Source organism: Drosophila tropicalis, unplaced genomic scaffold (assembly GCF_018151085.1).
Source record: "Drosophila tropicalis isolate 14030-0801.00 unplaced genomic scaffold, ASM1815108v1 contig_158, whole genome shotgun sequence".
In the NCBI taxonomy this organism is placed as follows: Eukaryota; Metazoa; Arthropoda; class Insecta; order Diptera; family Drosophilidae; genus Drosophila; species Drosophila tropicalis.
Window position 1 is genome coordinate 13,233,197 of NW_027172602.1, and position 25,901 is coordinate 13,259,097.

The following is a 25,901-nucleotide window of genomic DNA, read 5'->3' on the forward strand; positions in this document are numbered from 1 at the left end:
AAATACCATCCATCAATATGATTCTACTAAGTGCCCGAAAACTTGATGATAAGTTGTTGTTGTTTGTTATTTGATGGGGGCCCTTGTGTTGTTGTTTACATTTTTCTATATAGTTTCTTTTTCATTTTTTACAATTTTGTTTACGCCCAAAAAGAAAAAAAAAATGAGGAGAAAAACAAAAAATTTTGTTAACGTGCCGGAGTCAACGTCGGTCGAACGGCTGTTACATATAAAATTAAACCCTTTTTGTTTTGTTTTTGTTTTTCTTTAGTTTTGGTAAGATAAAGCTAGAAGCTAAAAGTAGAGCTAAAAATAGCTTCATCGGCAAAAAGGGAGAGGGAGGTTTGAACGCTTCCACTTAGCACTTGAGACGGACGACGACATCAGGGTTAATGATGTGGGAAGAAACATCGCATTTTCTGGTCCGGTGTAGATTACCAAAAAAAAAAAAAGTTTGTTTAGATTTTTCACATATGCTTGTTGTTTTGTTTTAAATGAAGGTCACTTAATATAATTAATTCATGAAAATCTCATCATCCAAGTCGCTCTCTCTCTCTCTCTCTTCATGATTTTCTTGTATTCTCTTTCTCCGATTTTGAAATCAAAATCAATTTGCCTATTTATTGTTTTCTTTTTTTTCTTCTTCTCCCTAATCTTTTTGTGGTCGGTTCACTTTTATCTCAGGGTTACAAAACCCATACATACATATGTATGTATGTACATACATATATGTATATGTATATGTAATTTGTTATACCCTTGAAAAAAGTGTTTACGACAAAATTTCAATACCTATTTTTTAGTTTTAAAAATTTTGAACATAAATCTGATATTAGATAAATACAAATACTTTAAAATTTCGTAGATTTTCGATGGATTTTTGGGGAAGAAACCTTTTTTAAATGTTTATTTTCATAATTTTTCAAAAGATAAAGATGATGATAAATTAGTTTAACCTATGGAAAAGCTTTGACACATTTTTGAGGGTATTGAAATGTTGGTCATTAGCCAATTCGATACTCTGATTATATGCTTGTTTATGGATGGGCCAGACACTATTATTATTTGGAGTTTTTATCAACTGGCAATGTGTATGAGTAGCAGAAGCAGGTCGCTGCTGATAAGACGACAGCCAGTCAGTCAGTCAGCCAGTTGGTTAGTTTATAATTTAATTTACAAGATTTACAGTTAGTTAACCTTTGGCCAAACATAATGTCATGTGGGCGGGATTTATTTTATTGGTATGCTTTTACGAGCTTCCTAAATCTTCATAAAAGATGAATTTGAAATAATATTAAAAATTGTATTTCATTTCATTTTGACTTGTTCTAATCCAAGCTCGACATTCGACAAAGTTTTACACTTTTGATGTTTTTACAATGACTCTCAAACTTTTAAGTGTATTCATAAGTCGCCTTTTAAACGAAATTCTTTTTACTACTCGTCCTTACAAATATCCTGTATTCTTTTCACCATAAACGGGGATATTAGTCACATAGTTTTTAACAACAAACGTGGAAAGTTAAATGAAGGGATTTAGTTGGCAAAAAACATAAAAAATGCTCTGATTCGCTGATTTTGTTAAAGTCTGTAAAGAGTAATTGTCTCAATTAATTCTTTTCTTTTTTCCTTAAGATACTTCTAATGTCGATGCTATCAAATTACTCTCTCTCTCTCTGTTTCTCGCTCGCTCTCTCTTTAAGTTGAAGTCGAAAACCTACCACAACAGAAACCAAGGCAAAAGGATGCGTTGCAACTAGCACGTAGACTCGTGCTCGGTTGGTGGTGTTGGTGTTGATGGTGGTGCAGGCAAACGAATGGAAAAAGACACAACGCAATTAAATTTTTTTTGGTTTCGTTTTATGTCATTTTATGTAAGAGAGAAGGGGGTCAACGAGCTCTCTTTTGCCGGTGTGTCGGCTTGTGTCGTCTGCAGTGACGACGTGCCAAAAACGGCATACAAAATGAACACAGAACCCGCCTCCCGCCCTCATGCTGTGGCGGCTGAGCGAAAAACTACTCTATCTATCTCGTGCTACTTGCAGCAGCAGCATCTCCGACTTGCTGAGCCGGCTATGAGGCGCAACACGTACGCCAAAAAAAAAAAAACAAAAAACAGAATTAATTCTACAAAAACAAAAACCACACAAAATTAATGGCGTTGCGGAAATCTCAGACTGCCTTGAATAACAAAATATAATAATGAAACACGAATAAAAGACGCGAATTCTACAGCGGACAAGGCTGTGCCTCACACTCACTCGCTCACTCACACGCATACGCACTCACACGCACACACTCAAAACATATGTATGTACATACATTAAGTTCGGAACAATGTTTCGTTTCGATGGTCTCTGTAGAGAAACATTAACAATTTACATTTACAATTCTTACTTATTACGCATTTCGATTAATGGCAAGCCCTGTTTATTTATTTTGTCTCCTCTTGAGTGACGTCAGGTGACTTCTTGAAGTCGTGTGCCTTCGTGACTCTACAGTTAGCAGCAGATGGATGCCGCAAATGGGGGAGATAAATGCATAGAAATTTTATGAAACAGTTGTTAAATTGATACACAAATGCATATAAAGTGATGGGTGCTGGGGTGGTGGGGGCGGAGGATGGGGGAGTGGCGCCTAGTCTAGTTACGTGACGCTTTGTCAGTCGCTCTATGCTTGGCCGCCGACGTCGACGTCGTCGTTTGCATGCATATTCACGTAGCTCTGCGGGTTTATGCCGTGAACTTTAACATTAGGTGCAACGCAAGACAAAAACGTAATTTTAGTGAACTTAAAACTGTTAGTTTTATGTTACTATCGATGTTTATGCATAAACAAAACAAATTTACAACCATTTTGAGAGAATGTAATGCTAGTTAAAACCCTTAAAGCTTTATATAAAATTTGTTCACAATTTTTTTCACGGCATAAACGTTTGCCCAAATTCTTTGGTTGCTAAGCCTCGAGAGTGCATTGTACCCTGTTTTTTTTTTCAACGGTAAAGTGGCTCTCATTTGGCCCCCCATGCACTGCAGCTACAAATGTACATGCAAACATGAAGAAAAGCGAGAGAGAGAGGGAAACAGGTGCTTTGTATGCCCCATGCATTGCGGGGGGGAGAGCGAAGGCCTTTTGTGGCGAGACATGTGTAAACTTGTTGCATTCGCCTGTTCGATGGATGTTCGAGAACTTCGCACTGAGAATAGAAAATTAAAGTTTTGCATTGATCTTGATTTTGTTTTTTTGTTGTTCAACGAAAATGATTATACAATTACACAAACACACTTACAGGCATATAACACATACATAAACAACATACTTCTGTGCGTGTGTGTGTGTATCTGTGTGCGTAAACAGTTGCTCTTCGCTGAGGCAATGAAGTAGAACAGAAACACAGGCCGATACTTTGGCCTCTGTGCGTGTGTGTTGTGTGTTTGTCACACGACCTAAATACGCATTTTTTGTTTGAGTTTTATTATATTTTGTTATATATTTTTTCGTTTACTTTATCAATTTGTCTGCACACTATAAGTGCGTGTGTTGTGCGTCTGTATGCGTGTTGGTAAATAAACTGCACTACACTTTCAATATACCTCTCTCTCTCTCTATCTCTTTTACAATTTCTTGAATTTCTACAGTTTGACAAACATTGGCAAATGTCAGCCATCTGTTGTTGTCTTGATACCCTCGACTCCAAGGGCTAAGGGCATATCAACTTTTTGATGTTAATTTCTTTATTATACATATGACAACACTTTCGCCTCTAGTTAAATGTGGAGTGCAACTTTTTACAAGAACACTTTGAACTGATGAACATACATATGTACATACATTCATATTTACGTCTTGCTATGGTTTAATTAAGTACATGAGCATTGTAGAGTATCCACGAGTCGTCTCTTTTATGCTGTTTACGGAATATTTTATTATTTTTTGGCTGCTGCTTCTTCAGCCGGCTTACATGGCTGTCTTAATATATGTAAGTACAAATATGCATACATATGTATGTATGTGTATGTGTATATGGATGTGTGTGTGTGATTATTTTGATGTGTGCATGTATTGAATGCTTCTGGCAACGTCGAAGTAGAAGCAGCTGTGGAAGAGACCCCGCACCACACACCCTTCTATTCAGATACTCTCACTCACATTCAGGCAAAACACTCACACACACTCATACACGCACACACAGAGACACCGTTACAGCGCCGCCGATGTTTTCATTTCTTGAGCGCCGCAATGTCCATCGTCAAAACGTATTTGAACGTCCCAGCGAACGGTTGTGTTTTATTTCTTTCTCTCTCTCTCCATAATTCGAAAAACTCCTCCAAAAGAGTTTTGAAGCAGAAGTAGAGGAAGAAGAAGAAAAGAAGTGAAGAAAAAAAAAAACAAAACGACTTTTAATACGCAAAATAAAAAAAGACACGATTTTTGTTTAGTGAGTCTGGTCAAAGTTAATATTTAAAAAAAAAAACAAAAACAAAAGCCAAGAAACCGGTTACTAAATGAACCTACCACCAACAACTTTAACAATACAAACAAAAATAGCAGCAGCGGCAGCAACAACAAGAACAACTATAACAACATTAACAAGAGAAACGGCAACAACAACAAGAAAGCAACGTTACAACTTTTCTTTAACCATTGCCTGATATTGGGCCCCAACAAAGACAGTGCGTTGAAAACTGTAGCCAGAAAGAGAAGAAGAAACTCTGCAAATTTCTGCGAAACGACAAAGAGTTGAGTAGAAAACAGAATTCGAAAATACAAAAACAAGAACAACTCACCAAAAGAGGAAACGCGAAATAAACAAAATGGCCTTCTCCATTGTAAGTCGCGGCCTTTTGCGCACTTCGAGGGAAATATTGGAACGCAATATGGTCGCTACGGTGGGTGCACTGCATCAGCAGCAGCACCAGCGGCCGCTGTCCACCATCTCCCCGCCCTCGTGCACACACAGTGATTACAATGTAAGTGTGTGTGTGTGTTTGTGTGTGTGTGTGTGTGTGCTCTTCTGAAGTTAATTTAATTAAACAAGAGAAAGAAAATTTGAAAATTTAGTTTTTCGGTTTTTTACTCTCTCACTCTACTGTTGTCTTCGTGTGGGCAGAGGAGGAGGCCAAAATGAGGCCAGTGCTGCTCAAAGTGTAAAGCATGGGTTTCAAACTTTAAGCCTAACTATAATTCTAGATAATCAAACAAAAAAACAAAAAAAAAGGAAATTTCCGATCCATTTAAGTGAAATCTAAGAAAAATCTCAGTAAAGATTTGTCTGGCTCCACCCCCCGTTTTTATGGGGGGAATCAATAAAAGAAACTCCCAACTTCCTTTTTCCTCCTTGCCCTCGTTCTCTCTCTCTCGGTTCCATCTCTATTGTTGGTGGAAAAACTGCGCAAAATACGCAAAAAACTTGCGCAAAGCGACAAACTCGAACAATAACAAGAAAAACTAGAGCATTCCCCCTTTCCTTATGCCATGACTCCCAAGTGGGCTCAGTCTCACCTCACCTCGTCAATTTGGTATTTGTCTATCATCATCAGCTGACAGCAGTTTGACAGCCACAGGAAGTGGCACATCTTTGACTATATTTCCGTGGTACAGCTAATCTTTATGCCAAAAAAAAAGAAACAAAACGGGTATTTATAAATTTTGCACAAACTTTGCCCGATTATGTCAGAGCACAGATATCACGCTGATCAGAGAACTAAATAGATATACATATATCCAATTGGAGTTGGTATACCTTGATCTTCTCACCAATTGAAGGGTTCTTTTAAGATCTTTAGATATTCTATTCAACGTTAGGTTCATTTATCATGGAAAGAGTATTGAGTTTCTAATTGGAATATTCTTTATTTTTTGGCCTTCTGGTTAGTTGTTTTTCATGCCATTTTTTTTTTTGATTTGTTTTTAATTTTGTTTGTTTTATTTTCGAATTTTGCTTTTTGCCATTTCAACATTGACCTGTTGCTCGACTGTCTGAGTTCTCTTTCATTAAAAAATTTGTTCGTTTCTTTCATTCTTTTGTTTCGTTTTGAAAACCAGTTTTTGTTTTCTCGTTTTTTACTTTTTTGTTTAATTTATTATTATTTAAAAAGAGGCCCGTGTTTGCATATTATTCAAATTTGGTTTCTTTTTTCATTTTGTTTTCTTTTTTTGGCTGTAGACTGAAAAACATGTTTACAGTTCGTTTAACCAAGCGTGGCAGGCCAATTGAAACAATTCATGCATATGTATATGATAATGTCTGATATCAAAATGATATCATCACCATTTCATTTCCCATTCACCCGATCAGCATTAGCAAGAAGACAACAGCAGAGAAATGTCTTGTAATTAGAAATGAGTTCACTTTTATCTCACCTGTTGGAACCAACTACCCAAAACAGACAAAAGACCGTCAACAGCAGCCAATCAACCAAAGTGTTAACAACTCAACTGCACAACTCATTAAGAGACTCATTGTCAATTGAGATTGATAGCTTTACGTTTTTCAAAAATCTCCATGAATTGTCTTACATTAGGCAGGATTATATCATAGAACTATGTGTATAGATAAAGTCTTTATCCAAACTGAAGAGTCTCTAGAAGGCCTTCCACTCGATATTTCTTTAAAGACTGTTCTTCTGTTTTCAGTTGAGGTTATGTTTATTGGAAAAGAAATGCCATTGTTGAAAGATTGCGCCCAAATGTAGTGATCATAAAAGTTCCAAAAGATCTGAAGGCTTGAACGGATGGATTTTGGAATATATTGGCCAAATGCGTCGCATAAAAAGCAGAAACTTCTTGACACTTTATTATGGAATAAAACTCTCTAAAGCTGAGTAAAGCCTTCCAAAACAAATGGCACAAACTTCTAATCTATCTTTCATATTTTTCTCCAAGTTTATCTAAGACATCTGTTGCTGTGTGTACCCCGAATAAATATTTGAAAAGCGTAATCCAAGTTCCTCCATTCTCTTTCCATTACGAATAACACAAGCCTCACTTGTTTTTATTCATACGGCCACGTGGTCGAGCCTCTCAAACTGTAAGAGCCCCGCACATTGTTTGATCTTCAATAGAGCAAGAGAGAGAGATAGAGATAGAAAAAAAAAAGAGAGAGAGCTGTCTGAGAACTGACCTTAACCAAAAAAAAAACTAAATAAAATAAATATTGAGAACAAAAACACAATAAAACTGCACATAAGTTGTAATTGTTATTATGTTTGTTTATATACAATCCATGAATGAAGGGCAGCAGTCAGCATGGGGCAACAAGAACAAAAACAAACGCAAAAACATTAACTTTGGAACATTCTCGTTAACATCAGTGATGCTCAAACTGTACTATTTATTTTTGCAGCGCCTTCTACTTGTTGCAACTGGAGCTGGATCTCAGCAGCAGCAGCCGTGGCATCAAATGCCAACAGCTGCCGTGCAGCAGGCCGTACGTCAATATTCAAAGAAAACTGCCGGAGCGGCCACCTTGCGACGTGAGGAGAGCGACAGCGATTCGGATTCGGATGATGAATTCGAGAGACGTCGCCAGAAGAATGCCAAATCGAAGCGTAGTGAGCGGGTGAGTGAACTTCAAAAAAAGAAAAAACCGGACCTCAGTTTCAGATTCGTTTCAATGGTTCCACGTGGGGGAAAATGTAAAAACGTGTTTTTACACATTCGTTTCGCTTTTTCGATCATTGGCGTGTTCAATGCCATTTTGTGGGTTCATTCAATAATCTTCATTACATCAAAATGTAGCAATCAGTTTTAGTTTTCAATCGAAAATCTGTTTCAATTTCTAAGTATATGCTTTCTTATCATAACAGTTAGCTGATTGAGATACGCCATTCGAAATTTTGAATATTTCTTAGAAACTCTTGTTTTCTAATCATAACCTTTTGTTCAGCTATCGGCTTAGTCCAAGGCCCCTAGACTTTAAGCTAAACAAACCCACTAAGGTTAACCAGTTAAACTAATTTAAAATCGATCATCCGGACAAAAAAAAAAACTACAATACTTAAAAGAAACCGTTAAAAAAGCGTGTTAAAGTGCAAGTTTCTATTTAGCTTTGTTTAGTTTAGGTTTTAAATTTGAATTCGCCTTCTGGAAATGTGCTCCATTTTGACAGTTCGCTTCTCAGCTTTGAAAAAAGCTTTACATGAAGCGACTAACGGTTAAGAAGGGGTAAAGCTTTTCTTTTCTTTCCAAAGGCGGCGCCAGTGAGGAGAAAGTTTCATAAACATTAGAAGTATGACATATCCTTTTAGCCAGAGTTGTCCTTATTGAGTTAGTTGTGAAAGCTTTTCCAAGCTTTACAAGTCTTCCTTTTGGTAAAGGTTGGAAACATGACTAACTGAACTTTAATGAAAAAGGACCTTTATGTGGAATTCTTACTTAGTTTGTGCTTTCCTTTCGTTTTTTAGGGCGACTCTGCTTTTTGGCGCCGCAAAATGCGTACATTGCATCGCATTATGGATGTGAACCATGATGGAGTCATCTCGTTTGATGACTTTAATTTGTTGGCAAAACGCTTCAACGATTTGGGCCATTTGACACCCGAAGTTGCCGCCGAGTTCACCGATGTGATCAAACAGACTTGGGAGGAGCAATTTGGCGAGATAACCCCATATAATCTGGTGACAGCTGAGCAATTCCTCACCGATTTGCATCATCGTTTGAACGATAAGAAAATGGCTAAGCGTATTGGACGCTTTTTGCCCTATCTGTTTAAGGTTTGTACAGATTACTTCTATTCAATTTTGTTCTATGACTGATTTTGGGTTTTATTTGAATGGATTTTAGGCCGTTGATTTTGATCACACTGGCCATTTGGATCTCGAACAATACAAGCTCTTCTTTCGCTGTCTGGGACTAACCGAAGATGATGCTGCCGTTTCATTTGCTGTGATAGACAAGAACGGGGATGGCCAACTGTCGCTCAAGGAGTTTGTGCACTTGGGTCGCCAATTCTTTTTAACCGAGGACGAATCGAAAATTTCGAAAATGTTCTGGGGCCCATTGATTGCTGATCATTGACGTGTTCCAGCCACTGCTGTAGATCAACATCATCATGTTCACGATGCCACAAATACTATCAATACTATCAACAAGAACAAGAAGAACAGCACCGACAACATTGAGAATAAGCCATTGCTGCCACAAATGACAACAACGACAACGTTGCCAACAATACGACGCGTGCAGGAGGCACGCGGCAGTTGGCCGTATCTACAGCATGTGGCGCCTTATCAATCGGCGGAACAACAACATCGACGACAACAACAATACACAATCACAATAAGGAGCATGAGCATTTACGACTTTTTACGGCAACATTTCAATCAAACGGTCAATAATTATCGCAAACATCGACGCTACTCGGATTTGGATGATGATTCTGACCTAGAGCCACCGCCTTGTCCCAAATTGCGCAAGCATAACTATTCCAACTATCAAAAGGGTCACGAAAAAGGGCAACAAGCTCATCATAATTATCATCACCATCAACACCATCATCGACAGCATCATCAACATTATCATAATGATCATCATCAGCATAATCATCAGCATCAGCATCAGCATGGCCCAAATTCAAATATGAATAACTACGATATAAGATTCTTTTTCTATGTTAACTCTCTAATTGTATTCACCATGTCATGTCATAATACGGGCGATGATTTTAAGCATTTTATCGTTTATCGCATAAGGAAATTTGATCGACTGCGACGAAAGGCACGTAAGCGACGCAAGCGTCGCCCAAAGCCCGGAGCAACAGCAGCAGGATCACCACATCCTGCAGAAATGCAATTGTGAGAGGCAGGCGGTGTTCAAAAATAAATTTTGTTTTTTTTTTCTATTATTATTATTTTTGTCTGTCGCTTAGTCTATAACATATTATTATTACTTGTAACTGGATATTTGTAAACCCATTGCATTGTATAACAAAAAGAACCTACTATAATATATTACATACATATACATACCTAAACAAATAAAATAAAATCAAACAAAAACTCAATTTTGATGGAGCTTTGATATAAGATCAATCGTCCATTATGTCTATCAATTAGACTCGATGAATGCGTTTCTAAAGAGAAATTAACAACTTTCTTGTCCAGTTTTATGTTTTGTATTCATTTTCTCTAAGATGGACCACAATAAAGTGTATTTTAGTCATTCTAACTACGGCAAATGGAGTGAAACGTAGGCGCCATCTATGAACAGGTGGAAAACTAATCGATAAAGTGAACTTTGGAGTTGTTAGAGATGATTTCATTTGTAGAGGGTATTATAAATCGGTCAGAGGGTTTGGAACGCAGATAAATTATATATATTCTTGATCGGCATAGGAAGCTGAGTTGGCATAGACATTCTTCAGTTTGAAATTTGTTCGGATCGTCTTCTACTATATAATTGAATGCTATAGTCTACTAATCGGACAGTTTTTAAGGTGAAACATCATATCCCCTGATCTGATAAATGGGTAGAATGGTATTTGATATTTTGTGATTCTCAACTGGTTTAAGCGTTCAAGTAAATGAATGGTTAACAGATGATGGAACTTTGTAGTTCCAGCAAGGACGTAGCGAGGTACAGAGGGGAAAGATGGCTCAAAAGGAATTCGATCAGATTAGAAAACTAGCAAAACTTGAACCAAGTAAGAGCAAGATAAATGTACTTACGTATGAGTTACCTTTACTTGTGCAATGATTTTCCGATAACATTGCCCAGAGACATGCAAACACAGAGATTATTTTTTAAGCAGAGGCTCTGTGGGATCTTTTTTTTGTTTCCACAAAATCACGATGTATCATTTTTTTTTTTTGGTTTTTAGTTGGCTCTACTCCGCTTTGGCTTCTTTTTTTGAGAGCCCCAAAATCAACAAACGCAAATTGCATGCAAATCAAAAAAAAGGCAGACGATGCCAAGCCCCGCTACGCCACACCCCCGCCTCAGTCGGTCTTGGGTCCTTTTTGCTAGCCGTGAAGCCACAGTTACCTCTTGTCCTGCACCATCTTACTTGCCGCCAACTCAACTCTTGCGGCCTTAGCATCTGCGGCCACATATCATTATGTAAGCGCTCTGCGAAAGGATTTGCGATATCAACTGAAAAGTGTTTAGCTCCGACAGTAAAAAAATGTCGCGCGTAAATCTCTACGATGGTCACCCACCCACCAAAACCACCCAAAACACTCAACGCCCCTTTCCCCTTTTCCACACCTCCTTCCACCCGAACAAATGGTCGTCTAGGCTGGCTGACCAGAGCTCATTATGCGCATTTGTTGCAAGGCTTGCCCATTTCGTTCCCATTTCCTTTTTTTTCTGTTTTTTTTTTGCATTTTTATTCATTTGTAGCTAATAATTTTAATGCTATTCAAAATTATGTTGCAAAAAATAAAAAATTAAGAAATGTGGGAGATGGTAGGAAGCATGTGAAAGCTGAAGCGACTTACATACATATGTACACACACACACACACACTCGTACGTGTATATAAATTGCATTTGTATCTAAAAGGACATTAGTTTGATGCACTTGCGAAAAAATTGTAAACTTTAAGTAAATTTTTTAAACAATTTGAAAAGCAAATTTTCAATTTATTTATCAATATATTTATAGATATTTCAATCGCATCTCTAATTGATCCATTTTCCAAATGATAATGCCTAAAGAAAGCGTTTATATGTACATTACGTATACGTCATATGTTCTTGTACAGAGTAGTGGCCACAGAGAGTCCTTGAAAACTGTTGCAATATTTCAATCGACGGAGAATTCAAATTACTTTGCTTTGTAGTTAAAGCCAAAAAGTTGATTGGAATCGAAAAACGTAAAGGACAACGACCCAATGTGAAATTTGAGTCGACTTGAAGTCAATCTTCTGAAGGTCTTCAGGTTGTTCAATATCCTCCGATTTTTTTAGATTTCATTAATTGTCAGATTCGTTTTTAGGTTCGAGAACACAAACTTCAGGACAAACTTTGGACTTAATAGATGGCATTTTAGGCAGATTGGTTTCCAGTGTATGCTTATTAGTGGGATGCAGTTGGACACCATCGAGCAGTGGCCCGCTTTATCTGTGTCTGTGTGTGTTAGCGAGTGTCCTTTGCGCATTTCTTACTTGCTTCAATATTTTATAATTTCATTTTTTTTGTTTTTTTGTTTTTAGCTCATGCCACGCACATGACGTCCAACGTCGTTGCTTATCCCTTTGCCACTTTCCTTCCTCATTTCTAAGGCCCCTGCCACAGTATCCAACTCACACACACACACACACACAGTGCAACATCTTTCATTATGTAAATGCATGCTTTACACATTTTTTCTCGGTATTTTTTTTATCTGTACATATATACATATATATATATCCTTTTTTTTTTTGCTTAGCAGTTGCCTTGCTTGTCCACTCTCTGGTTTGCCATATTTTTTATTTCTCAACGCGCTGGCTTGGGATTTGTTCGCGCTACATAGAGATACATATACATACATACATACATATGCAGGATGTAGGATATGTAAATGGCACATACATACTGATACTATTAATGTATATGGCTATCTATGTAGACATATATAGGTACTTTTTTCTTCTTCTTTTTTTTACTTCCTTCTATCTTACCCTTTTCCCACTATTTGCCATTTCAACGTGTTTTATCGCGTTTTAAAAGCAGTTTTTAAAAATTAAAAGCACGTCCTAAGTCCACATTTGGTCAAACAGCTGGGACCAGTTTGGGGCCAGAAGAAAATACGAAAACAGAAAAAAAGGATTGAAACAACCAAAACCCTCCCTCCCTCCATTTCATCCCTCCACTTCTTACTTACTATTGAAATGAAAAAGTTGAGGCAGAAAAATCCGAGTGCTCCATCATCTACTTTAGTGCTCATGAAACTCAATTTAGATGTTCGTTAAAAGCTTTCAAAATAATTTTTAATCAGTGGCTAAGAAATAAAATGTGTTTTTTAGTAGAAAATTGCAATTGCATTTTGCCGATTCCCATTCGTTGGGAATATATCGAAAGCTTATCGCTTCTTTTGGTCTTATTGTTAGTTCAGTCTGTGATCAGTTCCCTGAAGATCGCTCGTTCGGGCCTTCGACAAAAAGGTGACTGAAAGGTTTATTCTCGTTAAACTTGGTGTCGGGTGTTAATGTTCAAGAATTGGATCAAACCTTAATTGAAATTGCCTTGTACATGAAACTTTTGCAACTTATTTGTGGCCACACAGTTTTTGGTGAAACTAAGAAAAGCAATTTAGAATAATATAACTAAAATTTAAGTATCTAACATAATAAAGTTTTGTCTGTTACTGCAGTTTGTTGTTGTTGTTGTTGTTGTTGCTGCTGCTGTTGTTCATGTAGCCACAAATGCCTTTGCGGTTGTTATAAATTTTCTAAGCTAATCATGGACAACAAGACGCACTGCGAGTCACTTATCCTAACATGGGGCCATAAAAGTGCGCTAATGTTAACCCATTGCTGCCGTTTGAATTACAACACCATCTTTCTTACACACCCACCCACCCACTCGATGAGTGTGTGGGCTCTTCTGCTGCTGCTGCTGCCTAGCATGACAATTTAATTACAGCACCTGAGTTTTTGGTAGAGCAAGAGATATGTAGCATCAATCTGAGGCTTAGACAAGACAATTTTCGCTTACACTTATACGCATACATATATACATATATAATTATGCATTATGTTACTCATCTCATCTCTCTCTCTTTCGTTTCATTGCCTGATAAACACCTTGGCCAAAATAACCAAACAAAAATTTCTTTACTCTCTCTGCAAGAGGAAGCAAAAGGGGTTAGAATCGTACAATGAGTTAAAATCTTTCCCTCTAGCCGATCAGTTCAGTCACTGAAAAAATTGATTGACAGGGATTTAGAACGATTAGAAAAAATAGTTGCCTACTTTTTGGGGCTCAAACTGAAAATGTTTGCTTAATTTTCTTGGATACTCTTATGTGAATTGGTGTTGCATAAAAATGAAGTTACCCCTTTTCCTTTCGACTTTTCCATAGTGTATATATACATATATATATTTATATATTAAATTAAGCCATTTGCATGCGCGTATTTTTTGGCCGCCACCACCTTTTAACCCAGCCTTGTTGTAGATTATTAAAAATTATGTCTCACAGTAGGACATGCCAGGCAATGCCGTATTACCCCCTACTACTCTAGCCCACCACACCCCTCTCGCACCCTACTCGCTGAAGCCACATAGGCCACATTAATGTGCCAGTCAGGCAGCAGGCAGCAGGCAACAGAGGCAAAGCGATAAGAAGCAGCAGCAGCAGGCAGCAGTTGCAAAACATTTTTTTGGCTTTCTCGTTTTTTTTTTTTTTTTTTTTTGGCTAGTTTAGTTGTTGTTATTCTTGTGGGGAGGCAGACGTGAAATCCACGCAGAAATTATATTTTGACGTTTGTCAGCGGTGCAAAAGCAACAACAAAAACAACTGGCAGGAAGAGAAACTGTAGAGAGAACCCAAAGTGAATGTTATCTCCAGGCGACATACCGAAACTTTGATACTCTTGCTGACCTTTGACCATGACTGACCATAACTGGCGCAAGATTAAATAGTCGCAGAGTTCTCCAATTGGTTTAAAGTCCGATGAGCTTTACTTTTGACTGTTTTTCTCTATAGACTTGGCCCAAACAAGAATTTACGATCCTAGTTCTTTTGGCTTGATGGATTACCTCGAGAAGGATAAGTCTCCAGCCAACTTTATAAAGATTTCTTCTATAGTTTAGTCTTGGATGTTTCAAGTTAGTTGATTAGGAAATGCTTTCAATGTTCGCAAATTTCAAATTATTTGGAGGTATGCCAAAACCTTCAAATATTGTATTATCCTGTCGCTTTGCTACTACTTTCAATCTGTGGCCCGCTTCTCTTCACAATGCTCTGGTAGAGAAGCAATGGCATCGTCTTGATCCTTGGGGAGGCCTCGCCTGAGATTTGTTTAACTAAATTTATGTGTTTGTAAAATGTCTCTCTCCTCTCTCTCTCTGCTGTGTATGTGTGTGTGTGTGTTGTCTGTCCTGGCACTGGCGGCTTCTTTCTCCCTTTGGTTGTTTGCTCATGTTCTCTATCTCTATGTGACATAAGCCGCCGCGTTGCTTAGTTTTTAAAACTTATTTTAATGTGGACATTTTTGTTGTTTCAGTTTGTTCTCCATGTGCTCTAGGTGAGTGTTTGTGTGTGTGTGTGTGTGTGTTGGTGGGGCCTTTTGTGATTTGGGGCGGGCTGCTGCTGCGCTTAATACATTTAAATTGCTGTGGTGGTGTCCAAATCCTTTGTTAATGTAACGCCAGCCAAGTGGTTAAGGTCTTCGCCAAATTGAAATAGCTTTAGGCACATAAAATTTCTAAATCTCTAAGTTCAAAATGGGAATTGCAGAATTTTCCGTTAAACAAAATGCACACTGATGTGATCATTAGAAGAAAAAGAAAAACTTCTCAAAATGGATTGACTTTTTCCAAGGTTCAGACAAATATTTAATGATTGGAGTCAAAATTATGTAAGTTTCATGGGGAAAGCTTCGTGGAATCCAATTTTGGGGTATTACAAAAAGAAAAGTCAACTAGGATATTGGGAAAGGATTGTGAATTGATAACGGAACTCAATTTGCGATAAAGTGATTCTCACTTATTTGTATTTTTATTTGCAACATTTTGGAATGATCTAGGCGGATGTCCTGAGGGCTTTTGGTTGGTGTCAGTTACAGAATATTTTGTGTGTTCCCCATAAAAACGAACGATATAAATGTTGAACAAAAGCTTTAAAAATTTCAATCTAAACGGCGCGCTTCAGAAGTCCCAAAGCCTTCTGCACGATGTTCTTGATGCCCAATTTGGTTTGGACCAACTCGATCAGAGCTCCCGGGCTCAGGGCTTGGTTGTGCGGCGGCATTGGCAGCAAGGCATCGTCCGATGGCGACTGAGATCCCTTGTAGGACTCGACAACAGCACGACGTGTACGATATGCCATGGGTGAAGTCAATGTTGGCATCGGGACAACGGGCTCGGCAATTGTTGTTGCAGTGGCAGTTGCTGCCGCTGTTGCAGTCTCGCTCAAACGAAAGTTTTTGGCCTTTTTGGGCACATTCGTAGGAATTTTTGACTGTACAGAATAAAAAAGAGTTACTTATCACATTAAAAGGACATTGAGAGTGTTGCAGAACTTACCATTATTACGTTATAATCAATATTAGAAGAATTCAGCAAAAAAATATATATGTATTCAAGTTAAGAAAGAAAATTTTTATTATTTTTTTTTTTTTTTTGGTTGTTGTTGCTTTGATAGCTAAGACTAAACTAAAATATACGTAGAGAGATATGAAACAGCTCGACAAATTTGACTTTGACTCCAAAAAACAAACGATTGCTAGATTGGGAATGGGAAGACAAAAGATTACTTCGATCGCTTCTTTATATTAAAGACATAAGATTGGTGAAACTCTCCCGAGAGAAGATTAGAAATCGCCAAGGCAAGGATCTGGTACCAACTTTTGGCTCGAGCCAGGGAGCCAGGGAATCTCCCAATAAACTCAATACGAAAACATATGACTCTCAAAATAGCTTATCCTTCTGGGCTTTATATAACTTATCGATATAAAGGCTAAAAATTCTTATACTTTCATCTCATTCCATATCCATTTGAAAAGAGTCTACTTTCTGTTAGTCGTTGTCATCGTTGTCGTCAGAGCTAATTATGATTTATAAAACTTTTGCAGATGACTTGAAAATACAACAGATAAGGCGAGAGAGAAAGAGATGAGAGAGAGAGAGAGAGAGAGAGAGAGAGAGAGAGAGAGGAAAAAATGTGATAATAAAGTCTTTTTTCTTGATTGTGTGTGACAACTTCTGACGGTGTCAGAGAGAGCAACCATTTGGTTGCCGGCAATAATGCTTATTCAATGTTTAACTGTCGCTACTCCAATCCCTCCGCCCCTGCCTTACCTTTGACCGATCTCCTTCGGTTTATTTCGTTTTACCTTGGCTCATAACTCAACTCTCGCTCCTTTTGCGTTTTGGTTTTAATTAATTAATTTATGAATACAAATACATGGAGTGCATTTAAGTGGTAACCAGTAAAGTCGACAGTCGACAGGTCGCACGGGTCGACGGGTCGCAAAAAAAAAGTAACATTTCATTATATCTATCTATGGCAAAAGATAATAATCAAAATTAAAAATAAAAAAGAGAATGACGGCTTTCGGTGGTTTGGCATAAACCATCTTGAAAATTTACCTTTATATAACAGAGTTGTTCCCTTAAGTATTGAAAAAAAACAATGCTAATAAAAAATTTCCATAAATTTACAGAATATTTAAAAATAATTAGAAAAAACTAAACAAATTGGAACAATTTAACAATAAATTAGGGATTTTTTTTTAATTATTTCCATATTTTCTTAATTTTTCCTAATTTTTGCTAAATTTTTTATTTTTTAAATTAATTAAATTTTTTTTTCTTAATTATTGCTAATTTTTTGATTTTTTAATAATTTTAATTTAATTTTTTTTTAATTTTTTAAATAATTGTATTTTTTTTTAATTTTTCATAATTTTTGGTATTTTTTTAATCAATTTTAATTTTTTTTTAATTATTCTTTTTTTTTGAATTTTTGTTCTAATTTTAGTTAATTTTTTGTTATTTTTAAAAAACAAATTTTAATTTTTCTTGATTTGAAAATTTTTAAACTTAATGCTAATGAAATTCTGTGACCAATGAGCAGATTTTTATAACAGTAAAAATTAAAATTGACCCACCTGATGACTTCCGAAAGTTCGACCTCACTGAGCAATGCAGCTCCAACAACTGATGGGTTCCCCCAGTTGCAGCTTCTTATATAGGCCCAGCGATGGCAAAGAGCGAGAGAGGTGCTCTCCCACTGAACTGCACTGTCACTCCCACGCTTAGTTGCTGATCGGGAGAGCTGCTCTCGCTCACTTGCATATGCAGTGGCCCTCTCGCTGACGTTAGCTAGGTGTGGGTGAGCATGAGCAGGCAAAGGGCGAGCGGTGTTACTGTGTGTGTGTGTGTGTGTGTATTGCGTGGGAGGTGACAGAGCGCGAGAGGCGCTCAGCAAGTGATCTATTCTCTCACTGCTTAGCTTTCGTTTGGCGTATGTATGAAAGAAGCTCAACTGACACACACACATACAGTATTATTTTTATATATTTGATTATTATCTTTTGCCATAGTTAGATTTTGGTTAACGGCATTTTTATAGTTGACCTAAACAAATAATAAAGCGGAATAAACACAAATAAAATGTACCATGGGCTGGCAATAAATTTTAAATAAATTTTGTTAGACTGTTGTTTATTTTTATGAGGCCAACTGGAGCTGGCCCAAGTGGCTCATGATGGACGAGTTCTGATACTCATCTTTCAACGGTTGATCAAGTTCCCTCTCTTCACAATTGACTGAGTCAGAGAACAAGTGATTAACTGAGTGATCGAGTCGCTAAAAGAAACACTAGCTGTCTCTTTCACTCGTATACATATCATAGTGACACGGACGTAAATTTTGTCGAATAAGTTCATTTTAATGACCTTTTTTCCTCGTGTAGAAGGGCCGCGATGGCTTAAACAGGTGTTGACTGTTTGGTTGCGTTAGCTAAACTCGCTGCTACCTTTTGTCAGTGAATGTGGGTGGCTGGGTGGTTGGGTGGTGCGTGTGTTTTTGATTTTTCAACCGCAGGTGGAGGAAGCAGCAACCAGTAACACCGACAACGCCAACAGCGACAACAACGACACCTTTGAGTAAAATAAATGATAATGGCCTCAATGATTATGCATCGGCACGTTTCTCATCTCGCACACACACACACACACACACACACACACACGGAGAAAGGATTCAACGGAGTTTAGCTGTCGTGTTGTTGTTGTTGTCGTTGTTGCCTTTTTAGCGCCACTCGCCATTCGCGCGATTTGCCAAACAAATTACAAATTGGGTTTAACTACTATTTTTTTTTTTTATTTTACCGGAACGTATCGCTTGCTTTTTTTTTTTTTTGTTGTGTTTTGTTTTGTGTTGTTGTTCTAGTGGGTCCAGTTGACTGCGGCTATTTGTTGGCTACCTTTCTGCGGTTTGAGCTCCATCCACCCACCCAGCCATCACCACCCTCCTCTTTACCCGGTCTAACCAGGTTCTGGTGCTGCTGCTTCTCTTATTTTTTATTGTTGTTTGATTTGCGCGGTCGCGCGTTTGGCTTTTCATTTCATTTAACACGTCCGCCAATGTTTTTCTGTGGCGGGGCTATGTCAACAAATACAACCTCTTCCAACCTCCCTCCGAACACCAACGCCTGTATCCTGGCTAACGGTTCACGGCCATCCATGTCCCCCGATCCGATGGTTAGAACGCACTTTTTCTTGTTTTTTTTTGGTTTTTTATTTGGCTTTGCCATGCTAGAAATGCATTAGACCATTGGCCACGGCAAGCCGCAAAATATCAGCAAAATAAAAAACCCCACAAAAAAAAGAAAGGTTTGTTTATTTGTGGGTTTCCGTGTCCAGTGTAAGAGATGTGGGCATGAGTTGTTTAATGACCGAACCCTATGGACATTATGGTAACAAAGTGTTCATGGATACTCAAGTTTGTGTACTCTGTTAGGCAATTGTCTCTGTATCTCCGGGTAATTCCACTCTCAAGATATTTGCCGATCATTATCAATTGACATTTCGTTTCTAGGAAACTTTTCACCAGTTAGGGAATGGTCTGCAACCACCGAAGATGTTCCATACAAGGTGCAGGATAAAGTCTTTACCCTTTCCATTTGATGGACCATCGAGTAAGCTTTGTATGCATCGAGTGTGCTTTGTATCCTGTGTCACAAGTGATGATACAAGTCGAATCGATATCGATAAAACCGTCTAGTAGTTTATCGAAATGCACCCATACAAATTTGAATCCTTCTATAGTGGGGAAAGGGAAAGATTAGATTAGATTTCTTGAATTTATGTTTAGAAATGGAAACTCAACTTATTTACTATTAGAAATAGTTTAAATAATTAACTAGCCGCAATTTGGCGATGATTTGTGGTCACTCACTCTTTACCCCTTTGGTTTTCTGGGTTTCCTTTGGAACAGCATTTAGGATTTTTCGTCCCTGTCTTACCACATCAATCTAATGGTCTGGCATGTGCGCTAATTTTTTTGCGGGTGGCATTTGGCAAAGCTGAACTGGGAAAACAAAAAACTGAAAGAACGAAATGATACACACACACACACACATGCACACTGTGGCACACACTCATACACACATAAATTTTATAGTCATTTGCGCATTTAATTAAAATTATGATAAAAGCATGCAAAATATTTCACAAGCTTACATACTGTACACTTATGTGAGAACTGGAAGAAGGGGAAGGGGAAATGAGGGGGGACATATATGTACATACATAGAAGTATATATATATATATATATATATATTTAAAAAAAAGGGACACCATAAGAATAAATAAATGTGTGTGGGAGGCAAAGCAAATGTAGAGAAGAAACTAGAGAAAGAGAAGTAAGTAGATGATGGTGTTAGGGGTGGGGCATAGAGGGGAAGGGAGAGTAGGGAGGGGGTATAACCAGAGAATGGCAACGAGAAGGAGAAATTAAAATAAAAATTGCTCATAGCAAAAATCTTGCGCTGTAATTACATCATTTATGCAGGACGAATATGTCGTTTTGTTTGGGTCCCACAACACCCTTCCTTCCCTGGTTCCAGGACCAAAGCAAAGGACCAAAGGACATACACACATACATATGCCAAGTAAGTGTGTGTGTTTGTCTGTGTGTATGTCGGCAAATGCCTTTCAAATAAATACGAAATGGTCAGCGGAATAATAATCAGCGACAACCACGACCACAAGGACGACGGCGACGACGACGACGACGACGACGACGATGTCGTCTCAGTGACAAGGCGACACGTACAGTCACCGCGAGAATGCAGAAAACAAAAAGAACTAAAACGACTAACAAAAAAAAAAACACAAAGTAAACACAAAAACAAAAAAAAAAATGGAGCAAAAACGAAGAGATCAGCGTTACGTTGTCTACAACAGGAAACGGATATGTGCAGCACTGAGCGTACACACACTTCCACACACACACACACACACACCATGTAAAGTATGTGGATGCAGGGAAAAGTTGTATGAACTTGGAGTAGACCCTACAGAAATCAAGTAAAGCGTCAGACAAAGAGGGAAAAAGTGTAAGAAAAGGCTTATGAAGATCAATCAAACCGATAACCGATCACCATGATACAATAACGATATACAATCGATAACTCTTGCAATGTTGATTGTGAGTATTTCGTTTCTAACGCTAACTAAAGTCAAAAAGATTTATATACAGTTACTTTAAAAGGGGGAAACCTTGACTAACAGTTCAATAGCTAAGTCTAAGTTTGGCTAGCTTGACTTGATATATTTGAGATTTCATTTATTATAAATTTCTCTGAGTTTTGCGATTTGGTTTCGGAACCAATGAAACTAGATTGGTTAATTGGTGCAGAGCATTGAGCTAATGCCATTGGCCAAGCATTTCAATTCATTAACTGATGGTCAGCCTATGCCACGCCTATGGCCCCCACCTTATCCCCCTTCTCGGCGCAGATTTCTCCTTTTTGCAGTCGGCACACATTTAATATGAGAAAATGGTTTCAATTTTTTATATGCTCATTTCTCTATGCTTTACGCTAAACATAAAACCAAAAAAATGAAGAAAAAATTACACGTATGTATGTATGTATATGTGAATATCCCAGATCCGTGCTGATGCTGTCCCAGCGATACTTCCGCCAAAGTGGCACAAACAGTTGCAAGGGGCAAAAAAAAAGAAAAGAAGAAGCGCCTCATCTCCTGCCCTCCGCTGGGTGGGATGCAAATGTATAACGAAGATAATGTGTTGCAAAAAAATGCTAGATACATGTGTGCGAGTGTGTGTATTTTCTACATATGAATGTAAAAGAGCACTAATTTTGTAAGGACATGCGTCCACTAGGAAGGACACACACACAAACACGCAGAGTGAAGCAGAAACGATGACGATGACATAAAAAAAAGCGCCAAGTTAAATGGCCGCTGGCCCTCTCCGTGCTGCTGGTCAACTCCGTGGCGTACAAATGACGGCTTCCGCTTGTGCATATTAAGCGTGAAGGATAATAATTTTACACACACACACACACACACTCACACACATGTGCAGTTATAAAGTATATCCTTTTTTTTTTTTGTTAACAAAAATGGGTATTAATATTACTTATGGTTAAATATACGCGAGCTTACTTGCGACGTCTGTCTGCGGTGTGGAAGGAAGCTGACAAGACCGAAAAATGCTAAAATCCAAAAAAAAAGCCAAGAGAACAGAACAGAAACCTCCCCAGCAGGAGTGGGCTAACTGCTGTGGTTTTAGTTCCAGAGAGGACTTAAATGCCGCTAGCCATCTTCGACTTTATGTGGTAGATTGTTCTTATTCTCCCATGCAATGCACTTCGATAAAAGTTACAAATAATGCGATCTGCAATACCCTACATCAGGAGATATTCTGATCCAACAGACAGACTTTGACAGTCGGCAGATATCCTTACTGTTGGATCCATCTCGAGCGCAGCAGGATAGAACAGAAGGTATACACAAGTCCAAGAGATCGACCAAGTTCTAACAGCTTTAGCTAATACAGAGTATTAGGAGTTAAAATATATGCAACTACCGATTGATACGAACCTCCGTAGCTGTGGTTAAGTACAATTACTTTTCCCTATCCTCAAGTAACTATATTAATTTCATTAAGTAAATGGAAAGGAGAAAGTCTCTCATTTGACTACTCCGAACCAACCAGCTGCTGTTCAGCCAATTCGAAAATATTTAAGCTCATCACATACAATTCAATTTCAACTAATTTCCATTTCAATTAACTTGCTAAAATGTAATTTAGAATGAGAGAGTGAACGAACGCAAATGGTCGAAAGTACGTAGATACGAATGAATGAACGAACGCTGAACTGACCAAAAACCGCGCTGACACAAGGAAGAACCTATGTACCTATCATGATGATGATGATGATGACGATGAGGATGATGATGACGACGTTGTTGCACTGACAGGACTACATCTGTTCACACACACACACACACACAGATGCAAACACACAACCATAGCTAAGGGGCAGAAATCTGTGCGGTTGGTATGCGCTCAAAATCGTAATTGGACTACAACTGTAAAATCAAACAACTGACTCGACGAGCCTGGATGACTGGATGGCTGGCTGGCTGACTAGCTGACTGGGTGGCTAGGTGGCTGGGCTGGCCGACAGGTGAAATATGTATGTATAAATGTAGCAGCAACATCCATTCCATAACAACATAGTGTTTTGCAGCGAGATGACTCTTGGATGGCCTCGCCGACTGTCTCAACTGACGATCTGACAAAAGCATAAACGAATCATGCACATGGCTGAATTTTTAGCTCAAACTTGCCTTATTTTTTTAGTCCTTACCCTTACCCTTACCATCGTACCATCATCAACCATCCATCCATCTAAAGAACCACCGAAAATTGCCTGGAAGGTGTGCGCAACAGTTGAGAACAGTCATTAAGTCTACAAAAATTCATTCAACGAAATGCTGCTTCGTTGATCAGTAATCAAGAACATTTTCAATTACATTTCGAGTGAGTTCAAGAGAGAACTACAGGGATGCTGTTCCAGTGTTGGTTGGTGATATTTAGGGCGAAAAGTTTTCAAAAGTGTTGGTTAGCAACGAGAAACAGAGGTGCTTAGACTTTCATTAGTATTGGTAAATGTCATCGTGCAATCAATTTAAAGGACTCTGCATGTGCATTCCTTCATTTACAAAGTAAAGCTACAAGAACAGAGACTTGAGAAAAAAAGGAAGATGGTTTGGCTTACCTTTCAACCTGCATCATCTGGCAAATGCAAATTGTTCTACCTTTTTGCCTGTAATCGCTCCACACACACACACGCATAGAGAACGGACTTCTATATAATTATATACCTGTACATGATGGGGAATGGGTTTCGTCATCTTGAAGCAATTGCATCCGACAACACTCTTCCCCTCCCCTTCTCCAAGTGAGCTGTTGCTGTCGAGCCATTTAGCTGACTCAAGTCTGTACAAGGTACACACACACTCACACATTGCGGTGTGGCTCTGGAGAGGAGCCACATTCAGCGACCAACTTGGAGACTTAAATGCTGACACTTGAACTCTTTTTGAATCTTTTTTTTCCTTTCTTTTTTTGTTTTATTATTATTTTCCTTTTTTTTTTTCGTTGATTTCTTCCACATGTGGCACACAATGGCACAATTATGTTAAATATCGACAAGTGGGCATTCAAGCAGCAGAGTAAAAAGTATTAATAATGACGAAAGGTGGGTATTAAATACTCATATAAGAAGAAGAAACAATCGAAAGCAGTTGGAATACAGGTTGAGGGCTTTGCAATTTGTATACCCTTCAAGCTTTTGTGCAAAAGTGAACAGAACTGGGTGTGAGAAGGCAGAAAGTATGAACTAAATACCGATTCATTAAACCAAAAAGAACTTTAACGACGTTTTTCAACACTGCTAGTTGGACGTGGGTGATCAATTAGTATTGCAAAGCGGTCTTTAAGTAAGTATTCAATATCTGTAAGCTTTTGAAAACTTTTAAGGATTTCCTGATCTTTAACTTTTATCTTTGAAAACAAATCTAGAATGAGAAATAAATCCAGCTTTTGTGATGGGAAAAACAAACTGAAAAAGACAATACTGTGATTAATTATTGGCCATTGTACTTACTACTCATAATATATAGTCCTTCGTCTATGGATTATGATTCTCTTTCTAAGAGAAACTGTTTCAATTTGCCAAAGAATTCTGTTTGACGGAGGCTTTTTACTTAATTATGCAATCTAAATGCATTGAATCACCTCAACCAAAATGACAATAATCATAATGACAAAGTGACGGAAGGGGTTTTTGTTTGGGCAAGATTGAATGGGGGATGGGGGATGGGAAGCAATGCCAAAAATGTTAACTCATTTGTTGTCCTTTCGGCTGGCTGGCTGACACGAGACCAAAAGCAGAAACCAAACCACACAACAGTGGTGTACTGGGGGGAGCAGGAGGAGGAGGAGAAGGACTAGGACCAGGTAAAAGATTTGGTCCGCGCATTCGCATTCCATTTTTCAGACGACAAATCTTTGCAATTTATTTACGTGCCATTTCGTAGGACAAATTTTCGTTAGATTTCTTTTGGCTGGCGAAATTCCAAGACAACTCCCGTTGACGTTGCCATCGCCATCGCCATCGCCGTCTCCAGCTTCAGCTTCATCTCCTGTAGCCTCGTCTCTGTATTCTTCGTTTCTGATTACGACTACGACTATGACTATGGCGCCCAAATGTCATGATGCGCTGATGACGTTGACGTTGCCTGTGGAAAGGATTTAATGGCACATTAAGAATTTTATTACCGCACAACAACAACAACAGCAACAGCAACGGGAGTAGGGAGAGGAAGCTTGGGTAAGTAAGAGAGGTATATAGAAGCAGCTTAATAGTCATCGCACACCTTGGCAGAAAAATTTTTCGCCCGCGTACACACAAAATTTTTGACAGGCATCGTTGGAGGACGACGAACCAAAACGGCAACCCAGCCCAACCCCAACCCCAACCCCAAACTCAACTCCAACCACACCCAACACAATTTCCATGAAAATCTTTCGGTGTCAACAAAATTTTTTCCACTTGCACGTGGATTGGGTATGGTAGAGCCATGTCAGCACTTGGCTTTCCACTATTACTTCACTTTTCCTGCTCACCCTCCGCCTCCTCCTTCTGTGTTTCATCATTGCCGAAAATGTGTTCTCCAACGATTGTCATTATTACAAGTTTTG

The 25,901-nt window shown here is 38.3% G+C and overlaps 1 protein-coding gene across 1 annotated transcript; it reads left to right on the forward strand.

Moving 5' to 3' along the window:
- Nucleotides 1-4,259: 4,259 nt before the first annotated feature.
- On the forward strand, nt 4,260-9,271 carry CBP (sarcoplasmic calcium-binding protein). The gene is made up of 4 exons (XM_068303092.1): nt 4,260-4,970; nt 7,346-7,561; nt 8,406-8,714; nt 8,785-9,271. The coding sequence occupies exons 1-4, from the start codon at nt 4,815-4,817 to the stop codon at nt 9,016-9,018; spliced, it is 915 nt and encodes a 304-aa protein (XP_068159193.1). The 5' UTR covers nt 4,260-4,814; the 3' UTR covers nt 9,019-9,271.
- Nucleotides 9,272-25,901: the final 16,630 nt, after the last annotated feature.

What these genes read in the sequence shown, in the direction of transcription:
- CBP (XM_068303092.1), top strand. Translation starts at nt 4,815, where the DNA reads ATGGCCTTCTCCATTGTAAGTCGCGGCCTTTTGCGCACTTCGAGGGAA. An exon ending in AATCGAAGCGTAGTGAGCGG is followed by an intron (nt 7,562 to 8,405) that starts GTGAGTGAACTT and finishes TTCGTTTTTTAG; the next exon opens with GGCGACTCTGCTTTTTGGCG. An exon ending in TTTTGCCCTATCTGTTTAAG is followed by an intron (nt 8,715 to 8,784) that starts GTTTGTACAGAT and finishes AATGGATTTTAG; the next exon opens with GCCGTTGATTTTGATCACAC.